We start from the raw sequence: 14363 nt of genomic DNA, 5'->3' as shown, positions 1-14363 counted from the left end.
GTAAGAGGTTCCAGAGGTCAGGAGGATTTTGCGTATATGAAGTTTGACTTTATTACGCTAATAAAAACCAACGTGCTCGCTTGTGATGCGGAGTTAAATGATTGTGAGATAGAGGAGAACCTCACCTCGGATGTTGCTTTGTATTGGTGCCATGATTAACACTAACAAGCGGATAGAACTGTTGTTAAGTGACATCTTGCACCGTTCATGTTAACTTCAAACAACTAAATTGCGTTTATTATGTGATCACAGAGTCATAGCAATTGGTTAAAGGGCCAGATGCAGTGGTCGATAAAGTACTCACTTTTTTTTTTTTTTTTTTTATGAAGCAACAATACAGATACAGAGGCCAATAAATTACTGAAGTAAGAGGATAAGTATCTAAGAAAAATATACTGAGATAGAAGCACAAAAGTACTTGTTTTAAAATTGACTTTACAAGTACAGTGGTGTGAAAAAGTATTTGAACCTTTTGGAATTTCTCATATTTCCGCATAAAATCACTATCAAATGTGAGCTGATCTTTGTCAAAATCACACAGATGAAAAAACAGTGTCTGCTTTAACTAAATCCACCCAAACATTCATAGGTTTTCATAGTTTAATGAGGATAGCATGCAAATAATGACAGAAGGGGGAAAATAAGTAAGTGAACCCTCTGCCTAAGGAGACTTAAAGAGCAATTGAAACCAATTTTTACCAAACAATTTAAGTCAGGTCACAGAGGAGTGGTTTAAAGCTGCCCTGCCCTCTATAAAACGTACACCTGGTAAGAATTGTCTTGATGAGAAGCATTGTCTGATGTGCATCATGGCTCGATCAAAAGAGGTGTCCATACCTGTCAACCCGAGGCCAATGGCAATCTTACAAATAGTGAGGTATGCCCTTACAAATTGGTGACTAATCTTACGTTTTATATAGCGTACAATATGAAACAAAAATAAAAATCAATTTTTAAAGTAATATGAATTTATTGTTAATATTGTCACGTATAACCTGGTGCAGTCAAAGAACAATCAATATCTTCAGCTACATCATGATTACTATATTTTAACAGTGACTTTTGTTATAATTGTATGTAGCACTTTTGGCAGTTTCTATCATGTCTTTTGATGGCTGCACTTCATGGCACTTCAACTCGCAATTCAGTTTGATTTGAAGGTAGTTTGTTAGTACTTTTAGTAAATTAACGTTTGGTAAATTAGAAAGGTCAATTGATAAAATGAACATTTCTTTTGCTAATTCTAAGAAGTCATCAGCAATAGTTGCAGGCAAATTGTGTTCGGCAACAAATTGGCAGAATAAAATCTCTGCTTTCGTCACAGCATAGCTTTTCATTCTGCAGACTGCATCGTTATGACCATTGTTGTTAATCTTAGTATCTTACATTTAAAAAGTAATTCATTACAGTTACAAATTACTTCTCCCAAAAAGCAATTGAGTTAGTAATTCAGTTACCTGAATGTAAGAGTATTTAGTTACTTAGCAAAGTAACTGGTGTTACCTTTCATGTTTTTTTTTTCATTTAAAAAAAAAAAACATTTGCTATGTTTGGAAGTCATTTAATGTTGTGAATCAACCGTTAAAGTTGTTAAGATTGCTCCTGTTTTTGCATTAGTTCCCTTCTGTCTCCTTTCGACATGTGAAAGGTTTAAAACTGTTTCATCATTTCAAGATTCAGTTCAAGATTTTGCCGATTTAGGAGTATTTTAGATAAAAAGTTACTTAGGTTCGCTAGGAAGGTTCACTTCAACAGTCTTTCTGAGAAGTCTTCTGCGGCGGCTGTTTACTAACGCCGCCAAGTCTGTCATTTCGCATCTTAGTTCAAAATGCATGTGATATCTAGTGTAGCATCAAGTGGGCGTAAATTGTAGGCTGTCGGCTACAGACATTAAATATTGGCGCCATCTAGCGTAGCATCACGTTTGCAACAGCGTCACCAGACTCTTCCCTCCTTTCCACACTCATTCTTCTCTCTCCGTGTCTCTGACTTTTCTCACGTCATTCAACCAACGTAGTAACGCATAGTAACACACATTGTCTCGTTGGCGAATCGGTGACAAAATTCGAACGGAGAAAAAAAACATAATGCACAAAAAACGTACAGATTTTGAACGTACGGCGTGAACATTTAAAAATCAGTGCTCACGTGTACAAATTACGCCGAAACCGTACAACTTGACAGGTATGGGTGTCTGAAGACCTGTGATCAAGGATTGTTGATTTGTATGCTGGGAAAGGATTCAAACCGTCTCTAAAAGTCTGGATGTACATCAGTCGACAGTCAGAGAAGTTGTCTACAAATGGAGAGAGTTGGGCACTGTTGCTTCTCTCCAAAGGAGTGGCTGTCCATCAAAGATGACGCCAATGGTTTAGCGCAGAACACTCAGAGAGGTAAAAAAGAAAAAAAACGAACCCTAGTGTTTCTGCTAGACTTACAGAAATCACTGGCATAGTCTCTACATGCACATATCAACTATATGTAAAACTATGGCCAAGAATGGTGTTCATGGGAGGACTCCATGGAGGAAGCAACTGCTGTCTAAAAAAAAAAAAAAAAAAAAAAAAAAAAACGTTGCTCGTTTAATGTTCGCAAAAAGGCACTTGAACACTCCACAGAGGTTTTGGCAAATATTTTGTAGACTGATGTAACCAAAGTTGAATTGTTTGGGAGTAACACACAACGTCATGTGTGGAGGAAAAATGGAACAGCTCACCAACATCAACACCTCATCCCCACTGAAAAGCATTGGGAAGGGAGCATCATGATTTAGGGCTGTTTTGCTGCCTCAGGGCCTGGACAACTTGCAATCATTAATGGAAGAATGAATTCAAAAGTTTATCGGGATGTTTTGCAGGGAAACTTGAGGCCGTCTGTCAAACGGTTGAAGCTAAGAAGAGGATGGATGCTGCAACAAGACAATGATCCAAAACACTGAAGTAAATCAACTTCAGAATGGTTTCAGAAGAATAAAATACATGTTCTGGAGTGGCAAAGTCAAAGTCCAGACTTGAACCCCATTAAGATGCTGTGGCATCACCTAAAGACAACGGTTCATGCCAGACATCTCAGGAATCTGACTGAACTACAGCAGGTTTGTAGAGAGGAATGTGCCAAGACTAGTCCTGATCGAAGTGCCAGACTAGACTGATCTGCAGCTATAGGAAGCGTCTAGTTGAAGTTATTGCTGCCAAAGTACAAAAAAAGCCAGAAAATATTAAATTTGATGACTTACTTACTTACAGTGCCTTGCAAAAGTATTCGGCCCCCTTAAACCTTGCAACCTTTCGCCACATTCCAGGCTTCAAACATAAAGATATAAAATTTTATTTTTTGTCAAGAATCAACAACAAGTGGGACACAATCGTGAAGTGGAACAAAATTTATTGGATAATTTAAACTTTTTTAACAAATAAAAAACTGAAAAGTAGGGGGTGCAATATTATTCGGCCCCCTTGCGTTAATACTTTGTAGCGCCACCTTTTGCTCCAATTACAGCTGCAAGTCGCTTGGGGTATGTTTCTATCAGTTTTGCATATCGAGAGACTGACATTCTTGCCCATTCTTCCTTGCAAAACAGCTCGAGCTCAGTGAGGTTGGATGGAGAGTGTTTGTGAACAGCAGTCTTCAGCTCTTTCCACAGATTCTCGATTGGATTCAGGTCTGGACTTTGACTTGGCCATTCTAACACCTGGATACGTTTATTTTTTAACCATTCCATTGTAGATTTGGCTTTATGTTTTGGATCATTGTCCTGTTGGAAGATAAATCTCCGTCCTAGTCTCAGGTCTTGTGCAGATAGCAACAGGTTTTCTTCCAGAATGTTCCTGTATTTGGCTGCATCCATCTTCCCGTCAATTTTAACCATCTTCCCTGTCCCTGCTGAAAAAAAGCAGGCCCAAACCATGATGCTGCCACCACCATGTTTGACAGTGGGGATGGTGTGTTCAGGGTGATGAGCTGTGTTGCTTTTACGCCAAACATATCGTTTTGCATTGTGGCCAAAAAGTTCAATTTTGGTTTCATTTGACCAGAGCACCTTCTTCCACATGTTTGGTGTGTCTCCCAGGTGGCTTGTGGCAAACTTTAAACGAGAATTTTTATGGATATCTTTGAGAAATGGCTTTCTTCCTGCCACTCTTCCATAAAGGCCAGATTTGTGCAGCGTACGACTGATTGTTGTCCTATGGACAGACTCTCCCACCTCAGCTGTAGATCTCTGCAGTTCATCCAGAGTGATCATGGGCCTCTTGGCTGCATCTCTGATCAGTTTTCTCCTTGTTTGAGAAGAAAGTTTGGAAGGACGGCCGGGTCTTGGTAGATTTGCAGTGGTCTGATGCTCCTTCCATTTCAATATGATGGCTTGCACAGTGCTCCTTGAGATGTTTAAAGCTTGGGAAATCTTTTTGTATCCAAATCCGGCTTTAAACTTCTCCACAACAGTATCTCGGACCTGCCTGGTGTGTTCCTTGGTTTTCATAATGCTCTCTGCACTTTAAACAGAACCCTGAGACTATCACAGAGCAGGTGCATTTATACGGAGACTTGATTACACACAGGTAAATTCTATTTATCATCATCGGTCATTTAGGACAACATTGGATCATTCAGAGATCCTTACTGAACTTCTGGAGTGAGTTTGCTGCACTGAAAGTAAAGGGGCCGAATAATATTGCACGCCCCACTTTTCAGTTTTTTATTTGTTAAAAAAGTTTAAATTATCCAATAAATGTTTTTCCACTTCACGATTGTGTCCCACTTGTTGTTGATTCTTGACAAAAAAATTAAATTTCATATCTTTATGTTTGAAGCCTGAAATGTGGCGAAAGGTTGCAAGATTCAAGGGGGCCGAATACTTTTGCAAGGCACTGTATTTCCCTCCCTTCTTTCATTGTTTGCATACTATCCCCATTAAAATATGATCACATATAAATGTTTGGGTGGTTTTAGTTAAAGCAGACACTGTTTTTTCATCTGTGTGATTTTGACAAAGATCAGATCACATTTGATGGTGATTTTATGCAGAAATGTGAGAAATTTCAAAAGGTTCAGATACTTTTTCATACTACTGTAAAATAAAAATTAAAAAATTCTTAAATATGTAACAGTATATACGTATACACTACCAGACAGCAGTATGGCCCAGTGTTTCTGGATATGCTACTTTGATACTTGTGCTGGATAGTTGGGACCAAGGTTTGTTAAATTGACACATAAGAAACCTCGAAATGTGGATATCCCTATGATGTTTTTTAATGTATGCTGGTGAATTTATCGAGCAGTATGGCCCGGCGTTGTGTGGGTAAAAAAGTGAAAATTGGCATTGTCTATGCTAATTTTTGGAGTTTAGAATTAATTTTCCATACTAAATGGAGGGCTACAGGATCAAACTCATCTAACAACACTCCCAGATACATAAAGTACAACTGTGTAAAATTTGGTCAAAATCTGACGACCCGTTACGGCGTCCATAAAACACGAACACACAAACAGCCCCACAGACAAACTCGCCTTTATAGAGATTAAGATACCCAGCTAAAATGAATCCATTAGTACAATTCCAGAAAATTGTACTTTTTTAAAAAAAAAATCCAGCATCTTGTGGAGTACTCAAAGCCACAATGTATCATCACAGCACAATTAAATTTATACATGCAACCGTAAAGTTTAAAAGCCAACAGCGACATTGCAATCGCAAGAGATGCATCTTTTACCCTGAGATGATGCTGTCGCCACAATCAGGTCACATTTTCTATGCTAATTTTTGGATGGATTTATCGAGCAGTATGGCCTGGCTTCGTGTGGGTGAAAAAGTTGAAAATCGGCATTTTCTACGCTAATTTTTTTTAGTTTTGAATTAATTTCCTGCACTAAATGGAGCCCTAAACAGAGCAAATGCATCTAAGAACACTCCCAGACACATAAAGTACGAATGTGTAAAATTTCGTCCAAATGCGCGCAGCCGTATCGGAGTCCATAGGGAACAAACACACAGACACACACACGCACACAGACAAAGTTCCATTTATATACTATAAGTATAGATATAGATTTTGTCTGGCAGGGCTGGCAGTGATCGAAGATAGTAATACCGAAACATAATTCAGTGCCAACCGTTCTATTCATAGGTTGAGTTTGACTTTTGTGGAAGAGAGGGGCATAACATGTTGATGACCCCGAAACAAAGTGTCAGCAATAAAATTAACTTCCAAGATATATGCTTTGTTAGTATGGTTAGGGTCTTTAAGGTGCTAGTCACATGATCTGTTCGAATTAATTTTGACCCATGATTTTATTTTCCAATATTTTGTAGGATTCTTGTTCATTTCATTAATTTATAGACAACATAGATCTTTATTCTGAATTCATATTTAGGAAAGTCAATTCGACATATTTGGGATAATTTCTAAGAAATAAGTGAGACAAAGATTTTCCCATTTGCATGCAGACAAGCCACAAAGAGACAACAACTCCAACTTCTGATGAGCTCGCTGGCTGCCAGTGATTGCAATAGACGTCATTTGAACATGGATTCAGAAGTTCAGTTCAGAAGGATTAGACATTTATCTTCGCCAGTGGCAGTGAAACAGGATCACTTCTAGCTGAGTTAGACATGCAAATACACCTCCAAACAGTTATGTTTCACAGTGTGTATTAGTTACAGTGATTAAAAAAATTAAGATGCTCATTATGATGTCCTTATCACTAAAACAGTGCATGTAGAATTTGCACCTCTGACCTTTTCGAAGTGCACTTAATTACGACTAATACACGATTAACTATGCAGCACTATCGGTTCACTTGTGGCACTAGAATACCGCTGACCTCTATGATTTATGGATATATTCTTCATTTTCCACTCAAATTTGATACCGTGATCTGTTTATTACAACTTTGTATTAAGTTAATGTCACTCCATGGGAAAACAAGAGCACATTGACAATCATAATTGAAAATTCAAATGTTCCATTGTATTTAGTTCTTCAAGTATAACCCTAAAAACCAATATTGACGGCAATGGATGTTTGATCTAATTTAATTAGGAGGGGTGGCAGTTAGGGCTGGGAACCTCTGGGTTCCTCGCGATACGATACCAATTACGATACAAGGCTCACGATAACAATGATCTCATGATATGGCGATACAACCATTATTGCTATTTTCATCCTTCTGCTGTGAATTGCAATCGGTTTATCACTAGTCAACATCCAATCTGTATGAACTCGGAGGGTTGATGAATGATTAATTCGCTGCCATCCCTCCAACTTCAAACGGATTGGACGTGTCTGGCCGTCAGTGGTAGCCTATGCCAGGCAATGAGTTCATTTTGGGGCATTTCACGTCATTCCCTATTTATTTTCGATCACTTCCTGTTGATTTTGGGGCATTTACGGGTCACTTCCTGTTGATTTTAAGTTTCTGAAAAGGAAGTGACACGAGAATGTCCCCAAATGAATAGGAAATGACTCAAAATCACTCTCAAGTAACCTGTAAATGCCCTAAAATGAACAGGAAGTGACTTGCAAATGCCCACAAAAGACTGGCTGTGAAGGCTCTGGTTTCAGTGCCATTGACAGCAGAAGACATCCAATCCAGTCTAGCGCCGCTAATGGCAGCCAGTGAGCTGACATAGTTCATATTTTAATGGAAGTTTTTTTTTTTGTTCCAAACAGTGACGCCTTTCTTAGAACAATATACAGTATCTTTTCTTGGTGGTACCTTATTAATAACCTTTTGGGCGACAAAGTATCACGATATATCATCTTTTCGAGATATTGTCACACCCCTTCAGGCAGTGAATGGTTACTTCTCAGTGCTATTGACAGCAATGCAGTTACGTTAAAGGACATGTGAGGAAGCCTGCTAATTGGTGTTAGATAGTTACAGGTGCCTTCCTTTCAAAACTTGTCAAGGAAATTACCAAATCTGGTCTGAAACTGCTCCATATGTTGACAACGTAAAATAATTTACAGCTTTCCACTGTACTGTATGTGATTAAACAACCTTCATATTACTGCATTTTTAGTGTTCTTGGATCACTTCCATATACGTACACTCTTCCTGTTGTTCCTTAATTAGTGGCGTTTAATTATACTGTCGCACAGTGAGGCTGATTAGGGAATAATGACATGTGCACATACTTTTGGGTCCTGAACACAAATTGTTCCACTTTTCTCACGATGGGCAAATTCATAAATCATTGTATGTAGTCATTTTTATTAACGATATTATTGGTCAGACAATGTCAACTGACAGATGCATTATAAAATGATATGATCAATATCAACAGCGGTTTGGGACCAATATACATGTTGCCTTTAAAACGGAGAAAGAAGCCTTCTGCCTTTGCACAAGGGTTGGTTACAACCTTGCATGGTACTAATGTTTGTTGGCGATTAGAACATTAAACTAAGCAGACCACGTTGGATCATGGTGCAAAAATTACATGAACAATAAATGATTATAAAATAATGAATTGTAAACTCATTCCATTTAATTACTGTGTTACCAGAAAGAAATAGTCACTAAAAAACTACAAAAGTAATAAAATACAACAACAACAACAAAAACCTGTGAAAAAAACCAGCAAAATGCATCTTGGGAATTGTCGTTATATTGGCTTGTCCTGTGATTGCCTGCCTATATTTGGAATGCTTTGTGAGGAAAAAGCGGCATGGAAAATGAATGAATGAATGGTCGCCTCCTAGTGGTTTTTTGAAGTAATTACTGTACACGTGATTTAATTGTGACTTATTCCTTTTATTTAATTATGGACATTTTGGTTCATTTCAATTTATATCATTAATATGAGACATTTATTTTCTATAACTTCAGTTGTTGTTGTTCTCTTATTTTTCCACAAAATTTTAATTTTATTTGGCTTGAAGTTGTTACATTTATCATTAATAAAGCATCCAGTGGGACATCACAGTTCCATTAACAATAGTATGATACAGTAAGTGCAACCATGTATCGGTATCGGCTTTTTAGAGTTGGACAATACTGTATCAGGATATGTTATCGGTTAGAAAGTCATAATCGGACAACTCTTATTTTTATTGTATTAATATTCAGAAAAATCACATTTGACACACTTGTATTAAAGTTGGAACTCCTTTCAAATAACAAGGTCTGAAAAAAAGGGATCAAAATAATAATTACATTTTTTAATTGAATATTAAAGATTTATTTTTTAAAGACTGAAAACAATCAAAGAATATACATATACTGTAGATGAAATAAAAACTCAAGATTTTTTTTTATTTGACAAGACAAGAAAACAGTAATACAAATCCTCTTAACTTATACCACGATTGCGCCGTGCTGACCTAAGTTGAGTTAATTGAACTTCAGAAATAATACACACAAAAAGAGTGGTCACAACGTGTGTTCATCTTGCTGTTGCACCAAATAGGTTTTTAATTTTTTCCACTCCTACGCCTTTGGCCTCTCTTAGCCGGCCGGTGCATGTCAATTATTTTTTCAGAGGCTGGTGCGACAATGGGAGATTGCTGTCTCCAGGAGCCTTTGGGATGCTAAGCAGGGGTTTGAATATAAGTCACTCTCAGTGATGCTTCACGTACACAGAAAGGAGAAGAGGCGAGCTTCAAAGCTGCCATTAAAACACCGTCAAACAAAAGTGAAAACTTGATCCCTATCCCTTTTTGAAGTCCGTATCTATTCATTTGGGATGTCACCTCGATTGCCACGTGTGTGTTTTATGCCATGTCATTGTAAAGGTCTTGAAATCTAGACAAACCCTCCATGAATCACATTTATGATTTTCTTTTTAAATTGTATTTGTTTTCATATTCAATTTTTAATTTTTTTTTAAATAGAAATCACGTCACTGAATAAAATGAAATAATATTTCCTACACCAAACATACATTAAAGACACGTTTTGGTATGTGGTCACTGAAATTATATAAAATCAGTTGCTGAGTTTTAGATGTTTAAGGCTCCCCCTTGCTTTTTTCCCCATTCTTAAAGTACTTAAATGTATTGGATGTCCATTAGGTTATTTTCCTAAAAGTAGCACATAAAATCAATAAAATGACTCTCAAAGTCAATCAGTTGTTCATTCTTTATAAATCTTCAGATGAATGCTCAACATAAAAGCAAGACAATGCTACAGCTAGGACTAATAATGAAAAATAACAATTTACATTGCAATTATTTAAATAAAATGTATACATTGCATTTTGGGAGTAAAGGCTCAATTTCTTTGGGTTCAGCATGTCTGATTGTAGTTTTATAGTAAATCACACATTTTAACCTTTTATAGGGCAAGTGACTGTTTTAGGAAATTAAAAATAAATAAATAAATAAACTTATAGAGACCTGTTGGGTACATCACATGTAGGCCACAATATTTACATTTAGGATACAAGTGTGGCCGGCATGACCTAAAATGTGATGTCCACCTATGTTCCTGACAGGGCTCAGTTATTCTAATTTACAGTAGTAGTTTATACATATATGTATATATATATATATATATACTGTATGTATACAGTATGTGTATACAATATATACACCATGTGTATAGTATATGAGGGGCATTCAATAAATAAGGTGAAATTTTCGGCTTAAAGACTTCTCATACAGATACCTTTTTTCTACCCAGCATAGTCTCCTAGCACTGTCACGCACTTTTCCCATCATGTTCCCTCAGTGTAAAAATCTGATGTCTCAGCCAGTCGCTCATAACACTTTTGACTTCATTATCACTTTCAAATTTCGTGCCATTGTTTTCCAGACGTCCAACTGGTTTGCATCCTTAAGCAACCGAAAACTTTATAACTCACCATTGTTCAAACCTGGAGCATTCTTCTTGGTTGGCCATCTTTGTTAATCGCAAAAACTATCAGAAGTTTTTTTTTAATCTGCAAAAAAATGAAATCCATATGAAATGTAAATATGATTTATATACATACTGTATATAAAATGTATTTATTTTTATTGTCATCCAGCCATTTTTTTCATTTTCAGTTGTTTTTTTTTTTGTGTGTGTTTTTGTTTTTTTTAAATTAACTGATTTGATACAATTTGTATGTACAGTGTATACTAGTATGTATGTATGCTTTAGTTTTCATGTCAATAAGTTTAGGGTGTAGCGTGCATGCCTTTCACCAGAGGTCAGCTGGGATAGGCTCCAGCGCCCCGCAACCCTGACAAAGATAAGTGGTGTTATGGATGGATGCAATTAGCATTCTTGATTATCTTATATTAGTTATACACATTTTTTTGTGATTTTGTCAACATTAGCTTGCATTAGCAGCATTAGCTATTTTTCACATTTTTGTGCTCATTGGAAGCAGAGCACATGTCACATTGTCCCTATTGTTGGTCTGCTGTGTCTAAAACGTGGCATAACAGGTGTTATTTTGCTACACATGGCTATATTTTAAGTGCCACCTATATCATTTTGGTTTAAAAAAAAAATGCTTTCCAATAAGTATTGATTGCACAAAAAGTTTAAATCTTGACCTTACAGAAAAAAACTAAGGCCAGGCTTGGATTCAGCACCCCAAAGTTATGTAAGAACAAGTGTTTGTATCAGTACATTGTTTTTTTCTGACCAGTTTTATTCATCAAATTTGTTTTAAATTTTATTTTTGTATGCAGTATTTTTTTGTTAAGAAATTAAATTATAAGTTATTAAAGCGTTTAAACAAACACAATTGGTGAAATTATTATTATTATTTTTTAGTCATAGGACTTAACTCATTGCCTGCTGTTTACCAGGATTGACGTCCCATTAATTTAACTTCTAGTCCTATAGTCAAAATGGATTGGACGTCTTGCGCTGTCGATGACAATGAGTTGAATGAGCGCCCTATAAAGGGTTAAAGCGTGACAGAAAAATATGATTAAGCGAAATAGAAATTATTTTTAAATTCAGTTCTTGCCGCGTAGTCATCCACCGGTGATTAAGACAGCAGGAGAGCTGGGTGCAGGAGGTTGCCTTTCCCCTCTAGAGCATCACCTTGATGGGATGGAGATGAGGTGGAGGCCGGGGGGCATATCCCGCTCAGGCTATGTGACATGAGGGCCGGCGTGGGCTTTATCGGTACCGGCACGGCGGGTAGCGCTGGCCCGTTCGCACTGGGGTGATGGTGGTGGTGGTACATGCTTTTTTGCTGGACCCCGAAGGGTAGGTACTCCGATGAAGGAGCCAGAGGCTCGGGCAGCATCCCGACGTGAGGCCACACGGAGCTCATCAGCTGAGGGGGCAGCGGGTAGCCCAGGTGGTGCATGACAGAGGTGAGGGGCACGACTCCCTTGTAGTCCCGGCTGATGATGTTCTCAATGGCAAACGGGTGTTTAAAACCACCCGGCTGCGCGCAAGCGACGCCCCCGTAGCTCTGGAAGTGCGTCGGCTGTTGGTGCGTGAGAGGCAAGCGGCCGCTTGAGGGCTCCTGGTGACCCGTCTTGCCGCCCGGCTGCAGGTGGTGGAAGTAGTGCAACATGGGCGAGCTTTTGCACGCCGCCAGCTCGGCGCGCAGCACCTTGAAACGCTTACGGCGGCGCAGGAAGCTGCCGTTTTCGAACATGTCGCCGCAGTCGGGGTGCAGGGCCCAGAAGCTGCCTTTGCCCGGCTGGTCGGGCCGCCTCGGGATCTTGATGAAGCAGTCGTTGAAGGACAAATTGTGACGCAGGGAGTTCTGCCAGCGCTGCGTGTTGTCCCTGTAGTAGGGAAACCGTTCCATGATGAACTTGTAGATGTCACTCAGAGGCAGCATCTTGTCCTGGGAGTTCTGGATGGCCATGGCAGTGAGGGAGATGTACGAATAAGGAGGCTTCTGGTCACTGTAGGAGTTTTTCCCGGGTCGCGGCATAACTTCTTCTTTTCAACTTTGGAATTTCTCTCACCCTTTTCATGCGAGTAACTTTCTCAACGATCGATCGGACCCGATCGTAGGAGCCATCGGAATAGCAGGCATGACTTTGAAAAGTTTGCAATGTTCCAATATCATTTGCTGGGGAACCCTGTGCGTAAAAGTCCTTGCGTAAAAGTTGGCTGGAAACGTCCTTTCACTTTCGTCGCTCTGTCCTCCTCGTGTGAGACGCTCCCCACTCCGGTTGTTTTTTTATGTGTGAGACCCCCGCAGGTCTGTGATGCTGCTATTATCCAGACACTTTAGAAATGGCACGTAAGGGTGCATGGTTGTGTGTGGATGTGTGGGAGGAGGAGAGAGAGAGAGTTATGAATAAAAATGAAGAATCAGGAGGGTATTAAAAATATATTATGACATAATGACATGGTAAAAACCAATATGCCAAATACGGTAACTTGATTTTATTTGAGTATAATGTGTTCTGCCCCCAAAGTCATAAATCAATTTATAATTTTTCTTAAGTTGAAATTTTAAATTCTGTTTATTCCATGCACGCGATCCCACTGAAATGCCATGCACCTACTTTTCAGTCCCTTAAAATATATATGCTACACTGTTTAAAAAAAAAAAAAAAAAAAAAAAAAAAAAAAAAAGCTAAGAAAAATACTGCAAAACTATGACCGAAAAACATTTAAAATGTAAAACAAAAAAACAAAAAAAACAAAAAAGTTAAATTGGCTGTAATATTTTGTAAACACAAGCACTGAATGTAACTGTTTATTACATAATAAAAATGTGTTAAATTTATTAAAATGAATTAAAATTAATAATAATTAATTTAAATATGCAGTGCATGGGTGGTATAATCACATGGAAACACAATAATTGTCAGCAATGTATCTTAATACAAAAATTTACATCTGCCATGCTTAAAACTGCAAAATTTAACCCTGAAGGTCCTCAGCTTTGTGTGTGTGGCTCTGTGGGTGTGTTTTGGCCATTTAAAAAATAAATAAATAAAAAAATAAGTGCAAACATAAACTCTGAAGTAAACTGTGGTGCGTTCGAAGTCCCCTTGGCAATAACAGTTTCACAAATGATCACTCAAAATGTAAGGTGGAAATGCAAACGAAATTTACAGACCACAAAAATATTATACAAGTAGTGAAAATAAAGTAAACAGTGAATAACAAGAAAACAAATTTATTTAGAACATGCTTTTTACTCAAGCTTCACTTAAAATTCTATCTACCACACTCTATGTTGTCTTCTTGTATCATCATGGCAAGCGACACTACCTCGACCAATGAGATGAGTGGGATTTTGTATTGTCATTGTTTGGTCAGCTCATTGGTCATAAAGCTGGAGAGGCGATGGAATGCGTTTCCCATGCATGTTCTTCGAAAGCACCATACCAGTATTCTTTCGTTCTACAGAGAAGACCCTATTTTTGAGTTTTATGATAATACAGGACAAAGGGCGTCCCTTGAAAGCTCAATACGGGATGCTTACTTTTGTT

At 38.0% G+C, this 14363-nt stretch overlaps 1 protein-coding gene across 1 annotated transcript; it reads right to left on the bottom strand.

The window, feature by feature from the left end:
* Nucleotides 1-11935: 11935 nt before the first annotated feature.
* foxb2 (forkhead box B2) lies at nucleotides 11936-12844 on the bottom strand. The gene has a single exon (XM_057832768.1). It carries the CDS (start codon nucleotides 12842-12844, stop codon nucleotides 11936-11938), a length of 909 nt encoding a protein of 302 aa, XP_057688751.1.
* Between the last annotated feature and the right edge of the window lie 1519 nt (nucleotides 12845-14363).

The sequence above is a fragment of the Corythoichthys intestinalis genome, chromosome 3 (assembly GCF_030265065.1).
Source record: "Corythoichthys intestinalis isolate RoL2023-P3 chromosome 3, ASM3026506v1, whole genome shotgun sequence".
NCBI lineage: Eukaryota > Metazoa > Chordata > Actinopteri > Syngnathiformes > Syngnathidae > Corythoichthys > Corythoichthys intestinalis.
Note: the sequence above shows the minus strand (reverse complement) of the source record. Positions and strands in the feature narration are given on the sequence as shown.

What these genes read in the sequence shown, in the direction of transcription:
- foxb2 (XM_057832768.1), bottom strand. Translation starts at nt 12,844, where the DNA reads ATGCCGCGACCCGGGAAAAACTCCTACAGTGACCAGAAGCCTCCTTAT.